We start from the raw sequence: 19,799 nt of genomic DNA, 5'->3' as shown, positions 1-19,799 counted from the left end.
ACAGTCAAGCAGTAATTCCTACCCTGACTCCCCAAGCTCTTCCCTTCTTCCTTTCCAAGTACATAATGGATCCAAATATGAGCGCTGTCAAAGGAACGAATTATGGAGGTTTGAGTGAATCCTTACGATAGCTTTAAAGTGAGCTCTTAACTAGAGCCTTTATCTCATTGACTCACTGAAATGGCTCTTTTTATCTTTTCTTTTTTTAATCATACTATTTATGGCAACAACTTTAACAGAGATATAATAGTCTGGGAGACAATAACACACTTGCAGGGGCAAGTCATACAGAAGAGAGAGGAGGGTTTCATTCCCCTGGGACCCAGAGGCTCCTAGTCATCAGACCTATGCATCCACCTTCTACTTCTTTGGAAGAGTCTTACAGGTCTGGGGCTGAAGTTGCTGAGTCTTCACTGCCCTGCTAACTGGAAAGTCTGGGACAGTGGGTGGGAGGAAGGTCAAGAGTGTCTGCTGAGAAAGCTCAATAGGAAAGGTGCAGCTCCTGTCCCCATCCAAACTTGGTAGGTAGAATGACTAGAAGGTGTGAGCCCAGAGAGGTGGGGAAGATTCTCTGAAGACAAGTGGGCACTGGAAATCTGGGCTATCTTGACTGGGCTCAGTCATTCTAGAAGACATAGCTGGCCTGGACCAAAAAGGAAGGATGAGGTATTTTGCTGATACAAGTTGGTGAAAGCAGTGCTCAGGCTGAGAATAAATAATAACCACAATCTGTAATTCTACTGTGTTCTTTCTGTGTATACCAGCTGTAACAGGCACTGAAGCCTGAAGAGCAGGCAGGGAGGGAGGGTGGGGCAGGAGGCAGATGGTACAGGTAAGAAGGAATTACTGCAGGGTAAGAGGGCTTAAAGCCTGGGACCTTCCCACAGAACTGTGACTGAACTGTCAAATTCCTCAGAGAAAGAGCAGCAGATTGTGGGGTCAGCCTCACAGAAGGTAGCCAAATAGACTGGCTTTTCCATTCCTCCAGCAGAGCGGATAGCTCTAGTGTCTTGACCATCTGACTGACTTACATGGAAACTTACTGTCTAGGTTTTGTTGAGGTCGCTTTTGTAAAACTTTTTGAGAAGTCTCATGCCTCCAAAACCCAAATAAGGACTCAATCCTTTGTCAGTGGGCTCAAATCCAGTCCAGATTTTGCATCTGTGAAGCCTCCCTTCCTCCCTCCCTCCAGAGCCCTCCCAACACCTGCTGCAGAGGCTGGAAGCCAAGAGCTATTGTGCAGGACCCTGAACTCTGGCCCTCTGCCTCCGCCTCCACCCCAAACCCAGCACATTTCATAGAGACGCTTTGGTAGCTGGCGTGGCGCCATGGAGTTTCCAACACTATTGGGCAACAGAATCCCTAGCCAGGCCCCTGCTTTAGGGCTTTCACCCTTTTCTCTTCCTCTGGGCTCTTCGAATTAGGAAGTTTAAGTGTGATTTTGCATTTCTATTGAGCTGTTTTCAATGGTGGGGATGTATCTGAATAGGGATATGAGGCTAGTTGGATGCAATGCAGATTTCTTGGAATCATGAAATAAGAGGCCAGAGGGGTCCTCCCAAGGGTGCAGAGTCCTTAATAATTATTTTGATTTGTGTTGCCTCTGATTTATTTCCAAAGCACTTATTATTTCATTTAGGTATCACTATTCACCTGTGACACAGGCACTTCCCCTGTTAAGCAAAGGAGAAATGTATTCCTGGAGTTGTCAGGGGACCCACCTAGGGTCACAGAGCAGTTAGCTGGAGTGGGAATTCTAAGTTCTGGTGCTCTACCATCTGATCTGCATGCCTAACCCTAGCTTTTTGTCCAGTCACTGCAAGAGGCTTTTGGAAAATTTAGGGATTCTACAGCTGCCCTGTGATTTCTCACAGTGACGTGAGAATATAATCATGTGGTTTCAAAGTCGCTGAGAAGACGAGCAAAGGACTGAGTTCAGGAAGCAAACTGTGTGGCCTCTTCCTGTCTTCCACATCGTGTCTCATTTATAATCTTTACTGTTCAGAAGAGGGAATTTCCTCCACTGTCCGGTCTATCATACCAGGAAACCCCCAGTCTTCTGCATGCCGGGACCACCTCTGGAATCCCACACACTTACATGTTGTGCAGGGCACACCAGCCACAGTGAGGATCCCCTGAGCTTAGACACTCTCCACAAGTTGTGTACTGTTCACATGATTCAACAGGGACCCTGGTGACCTGGCAGAGAGAGGAAAGGGAGTACGGGAAGGTCAGGTTGTGGCAACTTGAAGGCGTGTTTCAAAACTCCCCGTTACCCATGCCCCCCAGGTGTCCCCGTCTCACTGCTGGCGGAGCCCGAAGAGGCCAACTCAAACCAGAAAGTGTCTGGATGGCAGCCGAGGACTCTTTGATGTTGCCAAAGGTAGAAAGGAAATCCTCTAGCCTGTTGCTTCTTCCCACCAGTGTCTTTCTGAGAGCCTGGCAAGTCCCTCGCAAGTGTTAAAAATGGTTCACTCTGCTGAAAGGCTATTGAGTGGCACAAACTCATCTCTGAAGAGTTTTCAGCTGGGCATGGGCTGAGACATCCTTCCTGCACAGCACACATGGGGCGGGGGGAGAAACTTTTCCCATCAACTAATATTCATAGCATGGCACTAGTACTTTATAGCCAACCAAGTGTACCACCTGGATCCAATTATCTCATTCTCTGAAGTCTGCATTCAGTTTCTCTAGTAAATCTCCCATTCTTTGAAAAGTCTGGCAAAATGGGGAGCTCCACAGAGAAGCACTGCCTGCTTGGTTCTGCTTTGCCTGGCTAGTGGGAATTTGCAGATCAAGTGCCTGCGTCCCCCCACCCCCTTCATAAAGCACATGATTTTCTGAAGAGGCTTGGTAAGGGCCTGAACTTTGTGTACATGGACACAACTCTCCTGCACCTGCCCAGTACATGTGACAATAAAGGCCAGGCAAAAGGGCTAGAGGACTGGAGTTTCCATTTGACATATCTTAGGTGTCTGTTGTTGGGTGGGTAAGAGGCTTCTGAGTTGCAAAAATGCCTGCTGGGTTGGGAATACAAGCTCATTTCTTGGGCCATAGAGGACTATCACCTACTAGAAGTGTGAGCCCAGGTGAAAACATGGCACTTGGTCCAATGACAGAACATTCTGCCACTGGCAGGAGATAAAGATCTGAGGGGAACATGTTCACAGAATCCTTCCCAGAAGGTCAGAATGGATCCTAACATGACAAACTCAGTGAAAGCTTATTGAATGTCAGCTCTGTGGTGGCCTTGAAGTTCAGTGACAGAGAATCCACTGCAAATGGCACAGACTGAGCCCGAGCAAAGCCCAGCAGTCCACTGGTATTAGTGGTACCCAACTGATATTTGGTCTGTATGTTGCTCAGGATTGGAACCCAGGATTGGTGTTAACACTAAGTGCCCTGGGAGTTCAAGAGAAGGGACATCCTGGCTAATTTGTCAGGAAGATGGAGACAGCAGTTAAGGGCGAGTCTGCAAGGATATGAATGCATCCAGTTGGGCGTGTTGACTCATGTCTGGAATTTTAGCGCTTGAGAGTTCAGTGGGAACTTAGGTAGGAGTATTATCCATAAGTGACCTAGCCTGGGTCACGTAGTAAATTCCAGGCCAGTGTAGGCTACAAAGTAAAACTCAGTCTTATAAAAATGATAGGAATAGTAGGAGAAAGAAAGGGGAGAAAACAAAGGAGAAGGAAGAAGAGAATAGTGAAGAAAGGAATCATCAGATGGAGAGACCCACAAGATTTTCTAAGCTAAAGAATTATCATGGGCAAAAGCAGTAACAGAGAAGTTCATTCTAACTTGAACTTGTAGGCAGGGAGAGACAGTTTGCCTTTCTTTTCTCACTCATTCACCCATAGTACATCCATCAATACATGCTCAGCCTTAAAATCAAACCTCCCTTCAATGAGGAAATAAGATGTAGGGAAGGTAAGCATAAAATCTGGAAATCTGGGCTAAGCAGACACTTTAAATCTAGGTTGGGAAACTATTGTCTTAAAAACCTCAAGCAGAATATATCTGAGGGTTTGGGCTGATTCTAAATCATATCTGTATGACCTACCAGGGTGATGAAAGAAGTAAAAAGGCTATCATGGACTACCAAACAGACTTACGATGTCAGAATGAGAAGACTCAACATGAGAAAATCAGAACTGTCTGATTTTCAATAGTCACTTTGTTCAAAATATACCCATCATGTGGATGGTGGAAGGGTGATATTCCTCTGAGCGGCTATGAAAGGGACTCTACCCTGAAAAGAGGCTGTGATCCATTACAATTCAGATATCCAAGAATTTTATCTCTCACACTTTACTCACCACCTCTTTGAGACTATGGTCTCTTTAAAAAAAAAAAAGTTTCAATCAGGCAAAGGTAGTCAGATCTCTGTGAGTTTGAGGCCAGCCTGATCTACAGAATGAGTTCCAAAACAGCCAGGTTTACACAGAAAATCCCTCTCTTGAAAAACAAAACAAAAACAATTGTGTGTGTGTGTGTGTGTGTGTGTGTGTGTGTGTGTGTGTGTGTGCGCGTGCGCGCGCCTACATGCAGGCATGCATTTGCCATGGTGCACATATAGTCAGAAGACAATTTCAGGTGTCAGTCTTTGCCTCCCACTTAGTTTGCAGCAGGGTCTCTTGTTGTGTACTGGAATACACAACAAGGTAGCTAGATTATAGGGATCTGATCTCAGTTATTCATGCATGTACAGTGAATGCTGTCCTATGGAGCTATCCAGCTGGAGACTTGAACATTTGCCAGTTGAAAGACAACATCTAGCTATCACTATAAAAGAATAATAATCCTTGAAGTCTGCTCACAGTCAGCATTACCTACCTATAGCTTTCTGACAGCTGCCTCCTGGAAAAATGAGTCCCACGCTCAGGCCTGATGATTCTCAATCTCTCAGGATACCTGGGACCCCAGTGCCCAGCAGGCTTCTGTTGGCCCCCTCTGGTCTACTCTGCAAGGTCTAAGAGCAGCAGTCCAGTGCTCTTCCCTTTTTTGGGTTTTGGGCTCCTTGTGAGTGATGTCTGCATCTGGCTGGAAATTAAAACAACTGTCTGCATTGCATTCGGCCCGTCTGTCAAAACACAGCCCGGCTCTCAGCAGCTGGGAAAGGGGGCCCTGAATGAAAGCAGTGTCTCCAGCAACAAAGCCCACTTTCATGCCAAGTGCCATGGAGATAGTGAAACCCTGTTCTTCTCCAAACATGAAACCAACAGCACAACTATTTTTCCTGTTTCCTGGGCCCTCCTGGTGGGATTTTTTTTTAAAGGCGGAGTAAAGTGAAACAGGAAACTTAGAAAGAGGCTGGGCTTGAGAACTTGCATTATTCTTTATGTTCTCTTAGCTAGGCACAAATCAGAGGAACAGCTGTCACAGTGACTGGGAGGAGAACCTTAGAGTAAGAAGCACGCGTGGGCTTTCCCTGTCCCTACCTTCATGTAACTTTAGTTTCATTTAGTTCTATTAGCTAACACTTGTTGATCTGGTGGTCCGTATAGGCTAGTAGTACACATTTCAGGAGAATAAAACCAAACAGCATTAAAACACAGCTACCACTGCAAGTTGTACATGAGCTGTCATAAGACCTAAGTGCTGTATTCCAGGGATAACATGAAAAAAAGGCATAGGAGACACTGAGAAAAGAAAGACTGTGGTGTCTGCACTGACTAATAGGATCACCATTAGCCCCTCCCCACCCTACGACTGTTGAATATTTGAGAGTACTAGTCTAAACTGAGGTGTGCTATAAATACCCAATATATACCAATCCTAAAGATTTAGTAAAGAAATGAAAGCAAATATCACACTAGGAATTTGATACTGACATCTTCAAAAATTAATGCTTTGCATATATTAGGTTAAATGAGATCGTCTTACTATTTAAAATGTAGCTACTAGGGCAGTGGCACCAATCCTGCAAATTCTCTCTATGGCCAACAGTTGGTTTCTGTCTGCCTGTGTTGTCAGGAGGTTTTTGTGTGAGTCTGTCATGGCCTGGGACTTACAGGATTAATATCTTTAATGTGTTTCAGAAGGATAGATCCCAACCCATTAGAGCAGAGTCCCCTAGGAGCCTGTATGAGGACAAGGTGGCAAGGGTATGAGTTAGAAAGGTGGGTTTGGGTTCCCTCGAGAAGCCTGGGGAAGGACAGAAGAGTTAGATTGTCTCTGAGATCTTTGTCTCGTTATTCACAAAAGAATATCTTTCATATATAGGATGGCTGCGAGGCTACCATGGAGCTATGGCTCTCAATGCATGGCCCTTGAATCATAACCATGTTATCACCATAAGGTTAGACAACTCAGTGCCACCTCTCTAGTTGGCTTGCAAGTGTGCTTAAGGTGGCACGGGTGACTTAAGTTTCTTAGGACATCTTTAAATGGCAGATTCTGGGGGTCAGGAAACACCACCCCCAATCAGACAGCCCTTGGGGTGTGGCAGGAAGTAATGTGTGAAGAGTCTGGATGCAAACAAAAGAACTCTAGGGTTCTCTTCAAGCCTGGGGAGCAACGGGCTTCCCCCATTAGATTTTAAGTTTTATTTCAGTTTATTTTTTGAGAAAAGTTCTTGCTATGTAGCTTAGGCAGGCTCTGAAATCACTTTCCTCTTGTTTCTGTATGCCACCATGCCTAGCTTGGGGAATTTGGTTCTTTTAAGTCTTTGTCCCTGGAATCTTTAAAGAACCAAGTTCAAACCTGGGGTGTTGGGGGAAGTCTTATGTGGAGTCCCAGATGGCTGTCTTGCATTTGCTAGAACCGGGTGGGAACAGGCCTCAGGTCACAGGAGAATGAGCATTTTCTCCTAGAGTGGCTGTGATATGTGGAGGGCAGGGCTTTTTCAGAACTGAATCAGAGTTTATGGGACACTCCTTGATTTTTTAATCTGTGTTTGCTTATTATTTCATTTTAACTAGCCCCTCCAGTGAGTGCTGAGAGCTGAGGCTCCTGTGTTGTCTTAGGAGCTCCTAGATGAGTTGCATGGGAGAGCTCACAGAGAAGAGCATCATCTCCTGTCCCTGCCTGCCCACTGCCTCCCAGGCACCCAGGAACTGCGTCTGACTAGGTTCCACCCTCACACTCCACATTCTTTCCTGTTCGAGCGTATGTCTTATAATTGTACTTCTAATGAGTATAACTGTCCTATTAAGTCATTTACTTAAGAAATACTCTTAATTAAAGATGACTCACACTGTGTTCTTGGCTCCTGTGGTCTAGGGGCCCTGGATCCTTGGTGTCTTCCAGGACCTTATTTAGTAGGAATGGCTCAGTAGGGTGTGCATGTAGGATCCTTTCCCCCAACTCTCTCTACTCAGTACATTGGGCACCTATCAAAGGGCATCCTAAGGTTATGATTGGCTGTGGGACAAGTCTCTGGGAGAAGCTACTGGAATCTGCCTTGTTCACCAAGTTCTTGAAGACCATTCCTGAGGCAGGATGGCCCTGTGACCATGACAGAACCGTCATCCTCACACTGGGCAGAGGCTCTGGACACAGAGAAACACATACATCTCCAGATGCAAGAATTCCCAGAAGTAGGAGAACAAGACCCCAAAGCTTAATGTATGAAAAGACAGAGCACTAGTGTCATCCACGAAAAGCAAAATGGTTCTGATACCTAGAGGGACCTTCCAGAGAAACACCTGACTTGAAAGCAGAAACCCTCTATGCTATAGATCATGCCTGAATCCCAGGATCTCTGAGGTGATCAATGAGCCTTTGGACTATACTAATTTGTGAGACAAAAGGGGTGCATTCTCTATCCTGCCAGAGTCTTTAGTTCAGTGGGAACCAAGACTCATTGCAGGGGAACAGATACTATAATGAGGGTAAAATCAAGGCATAGCAGTGACTTGCAGGCCACAGCAGTAGCTCACCACTTGCTGCAGGGGTAGCAGCTGGAGTACAGTGTTCAGAGTCTTGCAGGATTCCTTTGTGACCATGTAAGTGACAGACAGGGAAAGGATAAGGGAAAGCTGTTCCCCAGATACTGGGCATCTAATCCTCTGCTTCCCTGGAATCTGCTTGCCCCCTGCCAGATGGGACACCTGTCCCCACATGTGTGCCCTGCTCCTGACACAATGAAAGGAACACAGGCCTTCTCTATGGCTGAGAGCCAGGTGACAGCGTGGGAGGTGTCATAGACAGCCTGGTTGGAGCATGCAGTTGGCCCAGTCAACAACGCTCTGGTCTCCTGGGCCAGGGGCAAAGCACATAGCTGCTGAAACTGATGGAACTGACTCCCTGGCCTCTTTCCTTCTTTTGTGACTTTTGTAGTGTTCCTACAGATTGTCTTACTCCAAGTTTATGGGATTTCAGCTCAGTCCATTTCCTCCTTTTTCCCTCCATCCCAACCCTGACTTTGAGAAATTATGACAGTCCTTGACATGAAGGGTGATGACATGTTAGAGAATGATTTCCCGGGTGCTATGTAGATAAGGACCCATAGTATAGTCACAACAATACTGCAAAGGGAGTGAAATTCACAGAATGATCTCATTTGATCTGCACAGCTTTCCAGAGACCAGGCCATTGGGTTTTATTATATATTATGATTCATACTAGATCCAAAGAAAATTAAAGTTCCAAAGAGCTGACTTTACTGGGTCTCACACTAAGTGGCCTATCATTCTGGGACAAGCTGCATAGGTTCCTGCTATGGGGGAGGAAAGGGCAAGTCCAGGAAAGAGAGGATGGATCAGACCCGAGGCAGAATCTGAGTAGGTTCAGGAGGTTGGAGGCAACCTGTAGTAGGCACCCAGTGGTGCTAGCTGATGGGATACATGATGGGTCAACCTGCAGCAGAGAGCCAGGGGTGCTAGCTGATGGGATACATGATGGGTCAACCTGCAGCAGAGACCCAGAGGTGCTAGCTGATGGGATAGGTGATGCATCCTTCTTTTTTTTTTTTCAGGCTTGCCTGAAGTCTTGTTGGCATTGCTGTAATTTGTTGAAAACGCTAGGAGAGCCCAGTGCGGATTCTCATAACAGCTAAGGATCTGTCCTGCTTTCACCCCTGCTGGTTCTCACAGAGAATAAAAGGCTGCTAGGTCAGAAAGGCCCAGCCCAGCCTATGGTCCTGGTTCTCGTGGGTATGCATGGGATTGTCACTCTTAAGTCCCAGGTCTTCTGCCTCCCCCAAGACTGGATTTCTCTGTAGCTTTGAAGCCTTTCTTGAAACTAACTCTTGTAGGCCAGGCTGGGCTTGAACTCACAGAGATCCACCTGCTTCTGCCTCCTGAGTACTGGGATTAAAGGTGTGTGCCACCAGCTCCCGGCAAATCCCAGCTCTTGAACTACATTGTACTACAGGCCCCTTGGCCTGACATGTCTCCATCCAAAAACACCAACATGTCTCTCTTCATGCACAGGGACAAAGCTGACTAAGTACTGGATATCCAAAGCCACGCAGTGATAGGTTACAGGTATGGAGGTCCCAGACAGATAGGTCTCTGCCTTGGATCTGTTCCTCGCTACAGGGAAGAGGGGTACTGGGGACTCCCACTGGTGGCTCACAGGTTGCTGGATGATATACCTTGATCTGAGCTTAGGAGTCAACACAGGTTGAAGAATGAAATAAAGCAGCAAGAATGATATACCAATAGCTTCAGCTGACCTAATAGCTACTGCATGCCAGGCACTTGGCCTGTTATCTCATTTATCCCCTATGGTCACCTTATAGAGACATGCTTGTAGTCTTGTTTTCCCATTAGAAAAAGGAATTTCAAACCAAGTAACCTGTCAGGGTCACATGTCTTGTAGGTGGCAGAAACTGAGTCCAGCTCTGTCTGCCTCCCACATAAAGGCAGAAGACAAAAGCAAGGATTAAAGGAAGGTTCTTCTTCCAGGTTTCTCCAGGTCTGGCTTCCTGGACATCCTTCCTGCATGCATACCTCTCTGTTCCTTTTTTTTTTAAGACAAGGTTTCTCTGTGACTGTCCTGGAACTCGCTTTGTAGACCAGGTTAGCCTCAAACTCACAGAGATCCACCTGCTTCTGCTTCCCAAGAGCTGGGATGAAAGGCATGCACCACCATTGTCCAGCTCACTTTTCTGCTTCTTAAAAAATATTTTAGTTGGTGAATCAGAAGTCAGACAGCACAAAAATGAGATGAGATGTTAAAGAGGGAAACAAATCAGGGAGGAAGAAGGTTTGCTGCTGAAGTATTTTCTAAGCTGATCCTAACCAGAACCGTAATGGAAGAGCCATGAGCAGGTCCCACCCATGTGAGTCTCCTGAGGAAAATCTGTCTCTTAGAAGAATGCTTTTGTTTGTGCCTGGCCTGTGATTAGAAGTGTGGCTCTAAGCATTTGTGATGACCATATCAAAGTGTGATAATACTACCAGACCAGATGATCTTGAAAATTCCCCAGGAGGCAGAGCTCCTCTGAGTCCTTACTTCTAGCAGCCATCTTTCCTACCAATCAACATCCACTAATATAAAGAAGTCATTCTTGTTTATCCTCATGGATCTTTTTCTTTATAAACCCATAATCATGTCTATATATCCCTAAAACTTCATAAAGCAAATGCCATCAAAGCCCTGTCTATTTTCTAAGCAATGAAAGGCTAGTGAGCATCGCCACTGAGAAAAAGGAGGTACAAACTACAGCAGCACAGAACTGGTTCTCGAGCCTCTGGCCACAGCTACAGAAATACACAGCCTTCTGACCTGGACCTGACCTGAGGCTGTGTCCTAAGATTCCTGACTATCTCTAGATCTAAGAGCAGAGTGCAGTTCAAAGAGAAAATCTATTTTTAATGACTTGGGTGAGAAGGGTAGAGTGGCTGAGTAATTCAGAGTAATTAAAGCTATCTATCACTCCGAGAGAAGTACAAAGTTGGTTGAGATTTTCAGAGACATTTCCTCCATCTTTCATAAATGTCAAGAAGGAAAGAACAAGGGTACCAAAGCCTCTGGGCACAAACAGTGCCATTCAACCTTCTAATGAGCAGAAGCCCTCTGAGCCCTTCTCTGGTATTTTAGTCGGGAAGGCCTTGGCCTCTCTAGGAACTCCCTCTAGAGCCAATGGACACCATGTATGCTGTGGTTAAGAAGTAGTTAGAAGACAGTTCTCATTTCAAGTTCAGGTTCTACTCTCATTACCTATAGGGTACCAAGTTTACACCTCCTTGAGCCTCAGTTTCCTTCCACACAATGGAGGTAGTAATAGTATCAGTCCTACTTTGAGACATATGTGACATCTTTTCACAATGGCTTTGCACACAGTTGGTGCTCAATAGTGGCATCGCCCAACTTGTTCTCCCACAGCAATCCTCTTGAAGGAGGCCAGGTGCCAGGAGGCTCTGGCTGTGCAGCGTTTTCAGTGTCTCTGAGTGTTCCACCTGGCCTCTCTCCGCTAAGACTGCTTATCTACCCTAAGTGGGGAATACCATGCCTGGAAAGCAGTGTAGTCCCTCCAACCACTGACTCCTGACACAATCCCATCACTGAACCCGTGTCTAGGATCCAAATGAAAATGAAAATTAAGTTAAGCTTCCTATGTACAGGGTGAAGGGAAAGCAGAGTGAGAAAAAAAGGCAAAGAGCAAAGCAGATTCCCCTCCCCCCCCAGTGTCTTTCAATTCCATACTGTTTTTTCTTTTTCCCAGCAGGACTCCTGGGCTGGAAACAATAGGGAGGTAGAAATAGGACCCTTTCTACTTTAGAATTCTAGAGGGATCTACAGAGAATTAGTAATGCTGGTGCTGTGTTGTCTCCATGACAACAGTGAATTTATTCAGTTAGGGAAAGCAGGTGGGACAGGAAGCAGGGGATGAGAAGGATTGAGGGAAAAGGGCCCAAGAAATAATTCAAACAGATCTTCTACCTGGGAGCCAGATACCTGGATTAGCAATGCCCTAGTTCCCTACAGGGCCAGCATTAACTCGTGACTAAGGAAGGGGAAAGGTATGGTGGAAGGGGGTAGAGTAACAAGGTAGTGACACCCCTTTACTTGGCCATCCCCGTCCTTGTATTCCATAGTGGGTCCTTGTCTAGAACTGGCTCCAGGGAAGCTCCTGCCCTGAGGTCCAAGTCTAGCTTCATCACACTGAACTCAGCTTTACCTATGTTGGGATCCCACTTAACAGGCCCCGAGTTCTGGCGTTGCCCTCTTCATTTATAGACTTCCAGTCACTAGGAAAGTATGAGATAAAGGGTAGGCTATAAAGCTAAGTTTGCCCCCCCCCAGTCCCCTTTAAAGGAGAAACTCCCATGGCCTTGGTTTTGGAAGGTGAAGTTAGGGGGGTCAGACATGCTAGGGGAAGGATTCCAAGAGGAAGCTACTCAGGGACCCAGGGTAAGTATGTCTCTCTAAGTACCTAAGGAGAGGGCAGACTTTGGTGACTGTAATCGACTCCCTTTGACAAAGGTCTTGGCCTACTTCTCAGCCAAGTTCCAGTTTCTGCCTCTATGTGTCCAAGCTGCATTTCCTGCTATGACTTTGGCATCTGAAATGATTGCTACACACATGTGTTCTCAGAGGATCCTTGATCACAATCTTCTAACCTTGTTCTGTTCCTGGGGTTAGCTTCTAGGGTTTGAAGGAACCCAGGCTGAGGTTCCTAGCCTGTCTTAACAGAGGAAGATGGTCCTACCAGATGATACATATGGAAGCAGATTTTTCTTCAGTCCAACATCCCAGAACTCTAATGTACTCTCCATCCACCTTCCATGTTCATCTTCCTATAGGAATGGCTCCTGACTCATATTGATCTAATTTCAGAAAGATATAGAAGCAGGGGTTCTCAACAGTCACCATGCTCAACTTTCCAATTTTGATCTTAGCTACACTGGTGATACACAGAAGGTTTTTCACAGTGCTGGAGAGGGCAGCAAGATAAGTTCCCAGTTAGATGTGCTTGAGTGTGGACAATTGGTATTTTACAGTGGAATACGTTACTAGTGGGTTTAAATATATATTTATAAGGTGTTCTTTAAAAAACATCTCATCTATCTACAAAAACACCCATCTGTGTGTCCATGAGACAGTCAACATCTATTACAAGATGGTTCTGTGTGAGATGGGTTTTGTTCAAGTGTAAGCTCATGTGGGTGCCCTGAGAACATTTAGGGGAGAACTTTGTAGGATCGTCTTCTTTCTCTTCCTCCTCACCTCCCTCCTCCTTGTTCTCTTCCTTTTCTCTTCTATCTCCTCCTCTTTTCCCCTTCCTTCCTTTCCTTTCTCTCTCCCGCTCTCCCTCTCTCTCCCTTTGTCCATCCATCCATCCATCCATCCATCCATCCATCCATCCATTCTTTCTTTCGATGATAGAACAGAATCTCTCTACATAGCCCAGAATGGTCTTGAACCTGTGGATAATCTTCCTGCTTCAGTCTTCCAAGTGTTGGAATTACAAGTATGAACCATTATGCACAGGATTATATGCAGTTTTGATTTGGTATATCTTTAATTTAGGATGATCCCATAATAAGTCCAGAAGCATCTATGTACCTGGGTCTCTGCTTCCTTTGTCTTCCTCTAAAGCATTCCCTATGGTCCACTTTAGTTCTTTCTATGCTAAAATGCTATATATGAACTATATATGAACACCTGCTGAGAAGTGAGTTGTCTGTGCCCAACAATCCAGGTTTTATATTAAACTCTTCAAGTATACTCTCTGCTGAGGACCACCATGTCTGGCAGAAATCCCCTGGAATTTTCCTAGGAGCCATGAGGTGACAATGTTCTCAATAGCAGAATCCCATATTTCACAGAAGGGACATGACTGTCACGGTTAGCAGAGTCTGACTCAGTCTCAGCCTCATCACATGACCAACTGTGCTGACTGAGTCACTGACTCTCTAAGTTTCTCTTTCCACATCTCTAAGTGTTATTGGATGCTAAAATTAAAACATCCATCAAGGTAAGTTACATGGTGGCAGAATGTTTGCAGTTGCTTGGGATCCATTTTATGATTCCATCTCTTGCCCGGGGTCCCCTGGCACAGATTAATAACGTAAAAGGATAGAAAGAATGAAAAGGAGGGCATTGTATAAGCTCTTAGAGGAATAAGCTCTTAGATACCGTGCCTGGGAACACCAGTAGGACTAGTTGGAAGGTTTGAGAGGCATATTCTGGCTGTCGGGACAGAGCAGGCAGGAGTCAAGTAGGCAAGAGGACGTGTAACAACAGGCGTCTGTAAAGTCACTATTTTCCCCATCTACATGGAAGGCTCCACACAGGCCACCGCAGGAGGAAATGCTGACCTGGTACTTTATAACTTGTCCAAGAAGGATACCTAGAAACCAGGGAACCTTTAGAAAATCGGGGAGGTATTACCTGCAGGGAAAGCATCCTGCCTTGTAGGAACTTGTTATAGATGCTGTGGGTATCCCCAAGATTATCAAGTTCTCAGCCATGAAAGAATCAGACACACTGGCTAGCTGGAGATCATGGAGCGCTCTGTGACTATCTCAACTGTATACCTCCCTGACCTCTTCCTGACCTGCTCTCTGGAGGGTTTAAGGCTAGAAGCTCAGAAGTAGGAGTAAGGTGTGAAAAAGTGTCATGGCAGGTAGGCAGGGAACAGATTGATATCAGGCCAAGGCCTGAGGTAGTGTGAATAGAGACAGATCTAAGCTTCCATCAATCCAACTTAATTCTGGTCAGAAACTGCCATCTTAATACTGAAAAGACACTGGGCTTAAGACCAGACCTAGGGTTAAGGTAATAACCTCAGGGAAAGCTTTTTGTGGGTCAGTCCTATTGGAGAGTTTATGTCTCCTCTAAGATGCACCCCCTGAAGTGAGAGTAAAACAGCTACATTCAGATGTATCTCACAGCATTCTTAGTGGCAAGATAATAATGCAAATGATTGTTGTTCCCAACTAATATGGCCATGAGAGCCTCAGGAGGGCATAGCACCGCTCAGTACCAGACTTGCAGCATGGATCAGGTGGACAGTTGTTACTTCTGGGTACTGCTAACTTTGCAGTAAAATGACTTTAGATTGAAGAAAGTTCTGGGTGTCAGCTCTTAGCTGGTTTTGAAACCCAGTTTTTCTCAGAGTGCAGGGTCTTCTGAGAAGTGAATGGGTTACACAGTCTTTATCCACTAAAGTGACTCAAGAAAGTTTCAGAATTAATCCTGAGTGGCCTCTTGGCTCTTTTGTCTCTGTCCTCTGGGAGCTGTGAGTGTTGGCCTTCTATAGGACACCTGCTCCTGGCAAAATGAAAGCAAGGCGGAGATGAGCTATGGAGTCAGGAGCCTTCTGGGTGCCGCCTTCAGTCAGGTCAGGTCTGCGTGTTCACATGTTAGAGTTTTACAGTATCTCTTGGTGGTGGGGACTATTCAAAAATCTTCATATTCCTCACTGCTTTCCTGACTTTTGTCAATGGCACTTGAACTGTAATCTATGTTTTTAAGCCTCCATGGGATGATAAGGAGTAAAGGAAGCTTAGAAGAGATGGAAGGGAGACAAAAGATCCCTCTCTTTAAAAAAAAAAAAGTACTTAGGAAATTAATTAGGGAAAATAATCACCAAATCACCTGAGTATTTTATTTGGTGCATGCCGGGTCTAGATGGAAAAAAAAGCAGAATTTTAAATAATTTTGGAGTCATAACTGATGTAATTAGGAGCTCAGTGAACACTTAGCATTGAGCTGTGCTTATTAAAATTACTGTTTTAATCAGAACATTGCCAGAGAATCATTAATAATACAATGGCTTGATTCCCTGGAACTCTAATTAGACCTGGACTTTTAACCACCCGAGTGTAATCGGGTTCAGTCTGGCCACGCACCACGGGTGATGCATTATCGTTTTGGGGCATGAGAGACTCGGGCATCTGTATTGCTATGTAGTTACTGCTTTGTGCTCAATTTTGGAACAGGAGAAGGAGCTAAGAAGTCTAAAAGGTGGCGGTGATGATTGACATCTGCAATGGCAGAGAGAGACCCCATTCCTTGCTGGGACAGACTGCTCTAAGGGGAGCAAGAGCTAGTATTAGGACTAAGTGAGACACTATATTTCTGGTGCTGTCTTCCCACATACTTCCTCTCCTAGACCCAAGGCAGCTCCAGAAAAGAGTGCAGTAAATACATTGTTCACTAAGCTACTATGAGAGGTTAATCTAGTAAAGACTGGTTATTTCTTATTTCTGTTGTCCAACACTCTGAATCACCTGGCTCAGTTTCTCTAGAACCTCCTTAAATTTTAGAGACATTTTTCCACAATGAAGTCTAGAGAGTTGGAGAGAGCTTGGTGGATGTTCCCATGTGTTTCTAGACACCTGGTGGAGCTGGCATTTTGGGAGAGAAGTCTCTAATTGGGTATATGGCTCTGAACACAGAGTTGGGCATCTGCACTTTCAGCTGACAGGTCAGAGTATGACCAGAACTGTTAGAATCCCCATGGGGCATAGTCTCTGAAGATGCCAGAGGGGTGACTGAGAGCAAAGGAGGCAGAAACGTGCTTGCTCGTCTCCTGGATCATACTACCTAATCAGAAGAACACAACAGACGTAAAGACTGGGATATGTCAAAGGCAGATGCAACAAGGTGAAAATTAGGATTGAAGAGGGCACGTGTCCTGAGTGGAGATCAGAGAGGAGGTGGCAGTGATGCTAACTGTAGGGGTGATGGCAGTTGTTGGAGTTCACTGGTAGTAGCCAGAGAGGAGTAGTGGTCAGTGTGGAATGACAGTGATCAGTTAGGGGTCCTAATCAGAGAGGTGGTGGCAGTGGAGTAGCATTAATCAGAGAGGAAGCAGCACTTTCTGAGGTAGGGTGGAAGACCTAGATTTTATCTGCAGAGGCTTGGGGTAGATAGTATTCTTTGTATAAGTATTCTCACTAAGTATTCTCCTGGCTACCAGTGGAGGTCCGTGGCAGTGTGATTTAGCTTACTGATCACCACCAAACTACAGGGCGCTTTTGAACAGTTTGATAAAGGTGACTCTCTAGGTACATTAAGTGCTATGATAGGTAAGGGCCTTCTTTTAGTCCCCATTTCCCTCTTAGCCAAAACTCGTGTATTGCACAATCTGAGTCATCATATCTTGCAACCCTAATCCTAAAACCCCTAAAGAAGTAGAATACAGAAATGTAGTTGGTGAGTATACCAGAGGTTCTACCTCACTGACCCAGAGGGAATACTTTTACTGCTAATATTATGGTGCCTTTTTTACTTTCCAGGAGGAAGCAGGATGTGCAGAGAGTCAAGAGTCAACTGTGGATTTGGGAGCAAGAAGGCATCCATGGAATAGGCTACTTAAGAAAGGATTGGGTGCAAAGTGTTCTGAGCATGAAAACACCTTAGGCCAAAGTAAAAATGGGTTGTAGGGTATGCTCTGGGGAGAGGAGGATGCAAAAAAGATGCCCTTGCTTGCACTTCTTTAGGGGAGTGTCCATCCCTACAGAGCTGATCAGGGGCTCTGGGTCACCTGGAAGTGAAACTGAATTCCAGTGGATCCTCTAGCACCAAGCTACCCAGCCCCCTCCTCTCAGCAACCCTGTCAGTCAAAGGGTGTCAATAAATAGTGGGAGATCAGCTCAGAAACAGTCTCTGTGCTTTGGAAACACATGGTCAGGTCTTAATCCAAGAATTACTGTGCTTCTAAAGAAAAGTTGTATGTTAGGGCTTCTGACACACCTACAGATGTACTCCATGTATTCAAGCTGGTATACAAACACATGCACATCTGTACCATACACTCACAATATACATCCACATACTCTCACAATGCACACCCACATTGACTTTCTCCACTCATATTCATGTCACACACACTCAGCACAAACTGGTGTGCTAATTATTTCACCTTGTCATGCAGACACACAACTGTGAGAAGAAAAGAGCCATTAGGAGCTAACTCCCTCAGCTTGTCTTGAAGAAGGACTGGACTGACCAAGAATAACAGAGGCATTAAAAATGATAAACAGACTTTTAAATGGGCTTAGAATCTTAATGAAAACCATACGGATATATTCCATAAATGCCCATAAATATCAGACCAACAGATGGCATCCTAGCTACTGCAGTCTTGAACCCCATCATATTTGTTCTATTAGAATAGTTCAATAAATAATGTAACCCAGTCCAGAAGCTTTGGGTCAACAGAGCTTCAGAGAATGTGCACTGAGGGCCAGCAAGAAAGCTTGATTCATTTTTGCCCTGAGGCAGCTGGGTTTTCTTGGTCATGTAAGTTTGCTTGTTAAGTTTTAGTACATTCTATAATTCTGTATATGCAATGGGCTGTTCTGTTAGAGGGCTGTTGTGAGAATCATTGCAAGTCCTAGATAACTATGATGATAGATTAACAATACTAATGATTTATTGTTATGGCTACTTTTAATTTTCATCATCATCATCACCATCATCATCATCATCATCATCATCATCATCATCATCATCATCACCATCATCTCTTCCTCCACTTCAGCTTCTGGGGCCAAGGGAAGCCCATGGCTTATACACATTGCATGATGTGATTGGCAGGGAACAAGGAAGAAAGGAGATGGAACAGAAAAAGAATAGAAGAACAAGGAGGGGGAAAATAAGAACAGCAGATCCCACAGAGGCCACACACAGTAGCCTATGCACAGTGTGAATGTGTCCTCTAGGCAGAGTGTGCCAGAGGAAGGATTGGGCATCAAGTAGCCAGATGGTTAGAGCATAGCTTTCTTAAGATTTACAAGGATTTTTATTGGTATAAAATTCTCATGTCCAAAAATTCACTCACTTAAGAATATATGACTCTAAAAGTGTTTAGTACATTTATGGTTATTGTGAATAATATAAACAACGCCATAATTAATTTTAGAATAGTTCCTTCACAACTTCCCCAAAGGATAGCTCATGTCCATGAGCAGTCACTTCCGCTTCCTATGTCTCTAGCTTCTCCACTCCAGAAAACCCACAGCTGATTTTCTGTCTATTCTATGTACTTCCTACTTGTGGAACCATCTAATATGTGACTGGCTTCTTTCACTTAGCACAGTGTTTTATTTTTTTTAATTTCACCCATGTTCTAATAACTATTAGTAACTTCTTACTTAACTCAAAGCCAAGAAGCTGCAGGAAAAGTGCTTAGGACCCACATCTGAGTGTTTCATTATGCAGGCTACCCAACTGTTCACTCCAGAAGCCTCACTGAATCCAAGTTGGTCATTAACTGGCCAGCTTAGGGATACTGCAGCTGGGGGTCTTTCATTTTTTTACCACAGGGGAAACCAAAGCACTGTGAAATGATTGTGTTTTGTGTGTGGGCTGTTTATAGCCTATGCACACTTTTCACAAAGAAAGAACGAAATAGGCTGTAATGTGAGACTGCCTGGTGTGGTTTATGATTTAGATTTAATGTTGAGAGACAAATAAAATTCTCTTGGTATTCTGTCCATATGTCTCTCTCTTAGCTCTTAAAAGTGACAATTCCCAGCTCAATTTTTACAGTGTAAAGGCTGATTCCCCTCTAATGGTTATCTGTCATTGCTTATGTTTAAAGTAATTTTACGTGCTAAAGCTGCAGCTTCAGGATGCAAGAGGCAGAAAGCAACAGCTCTGGACCAAGGTGGGATGGAGGACACCTTAGCAACTGGTTGTAAAGGACCAGGAATGCCCATCACACTTGTTCTATAATGGCAGTGGCATGAACTTGTCCCTTAGCAGCCCTCCCGAGAATTGCAGAAATAGCCGGGTATTTATTCCATCCAGTTGGGAGACATGTGAGATAGGAAACAGTTACAGGCTGTGTGCAGCCTCATTTTCCATGATGATGTCTAACAGCACTGCCCTGTGGCCACTAGATGTTAGTCTAGGGCCACAGGTAAAAAAAAAAAAATAGAAAAAAA

At 44.9% G+C, this 19,799-nt stretch overlaps 1 protein-coding gene across 1 annotated transcript in view; it reads right to left on the bottom strand.

The window, feature by feature from the left end:
* Positions 1–19,799, bottom strand: part of Plxna2 (plexin A2) — a 196,998-nt gene that overhangs the window by 67,406 nt on the left and 109,793 nt on the right. The window contains exon 5 of the mRNA XM_075989535.1: positions 2,099–2,199. Coding sequence (XP_075845650.1) covers positions 2,099–2,199 — 101 coding nt within the window. The remainder of the gene's footprint in view (positions 1–2,098; positions 2,200–19,799) is intronic.

This window comes from Microtus pennsylvanicus, chromosome 10, assembly GCF_037038515.1.
Source record: "Microtus pennsylvanicus isolate mMicPen1 chromosome 10, mMicPen1.hap1, whole genome shotgun sequence".
In the NCBI taxonomy this organism is placed as follows: Eukaryota; Metazoa; Chordata; class Mammalia; order Rodentia; family Cricetidae; genus Microtus; species Microtus pennsylvanicus.
The sequence above is the reverse complement of the archived record's forward strand: the minus strand, read 5'-3'. Positions and strand labels throughout refer to the sequence as shown.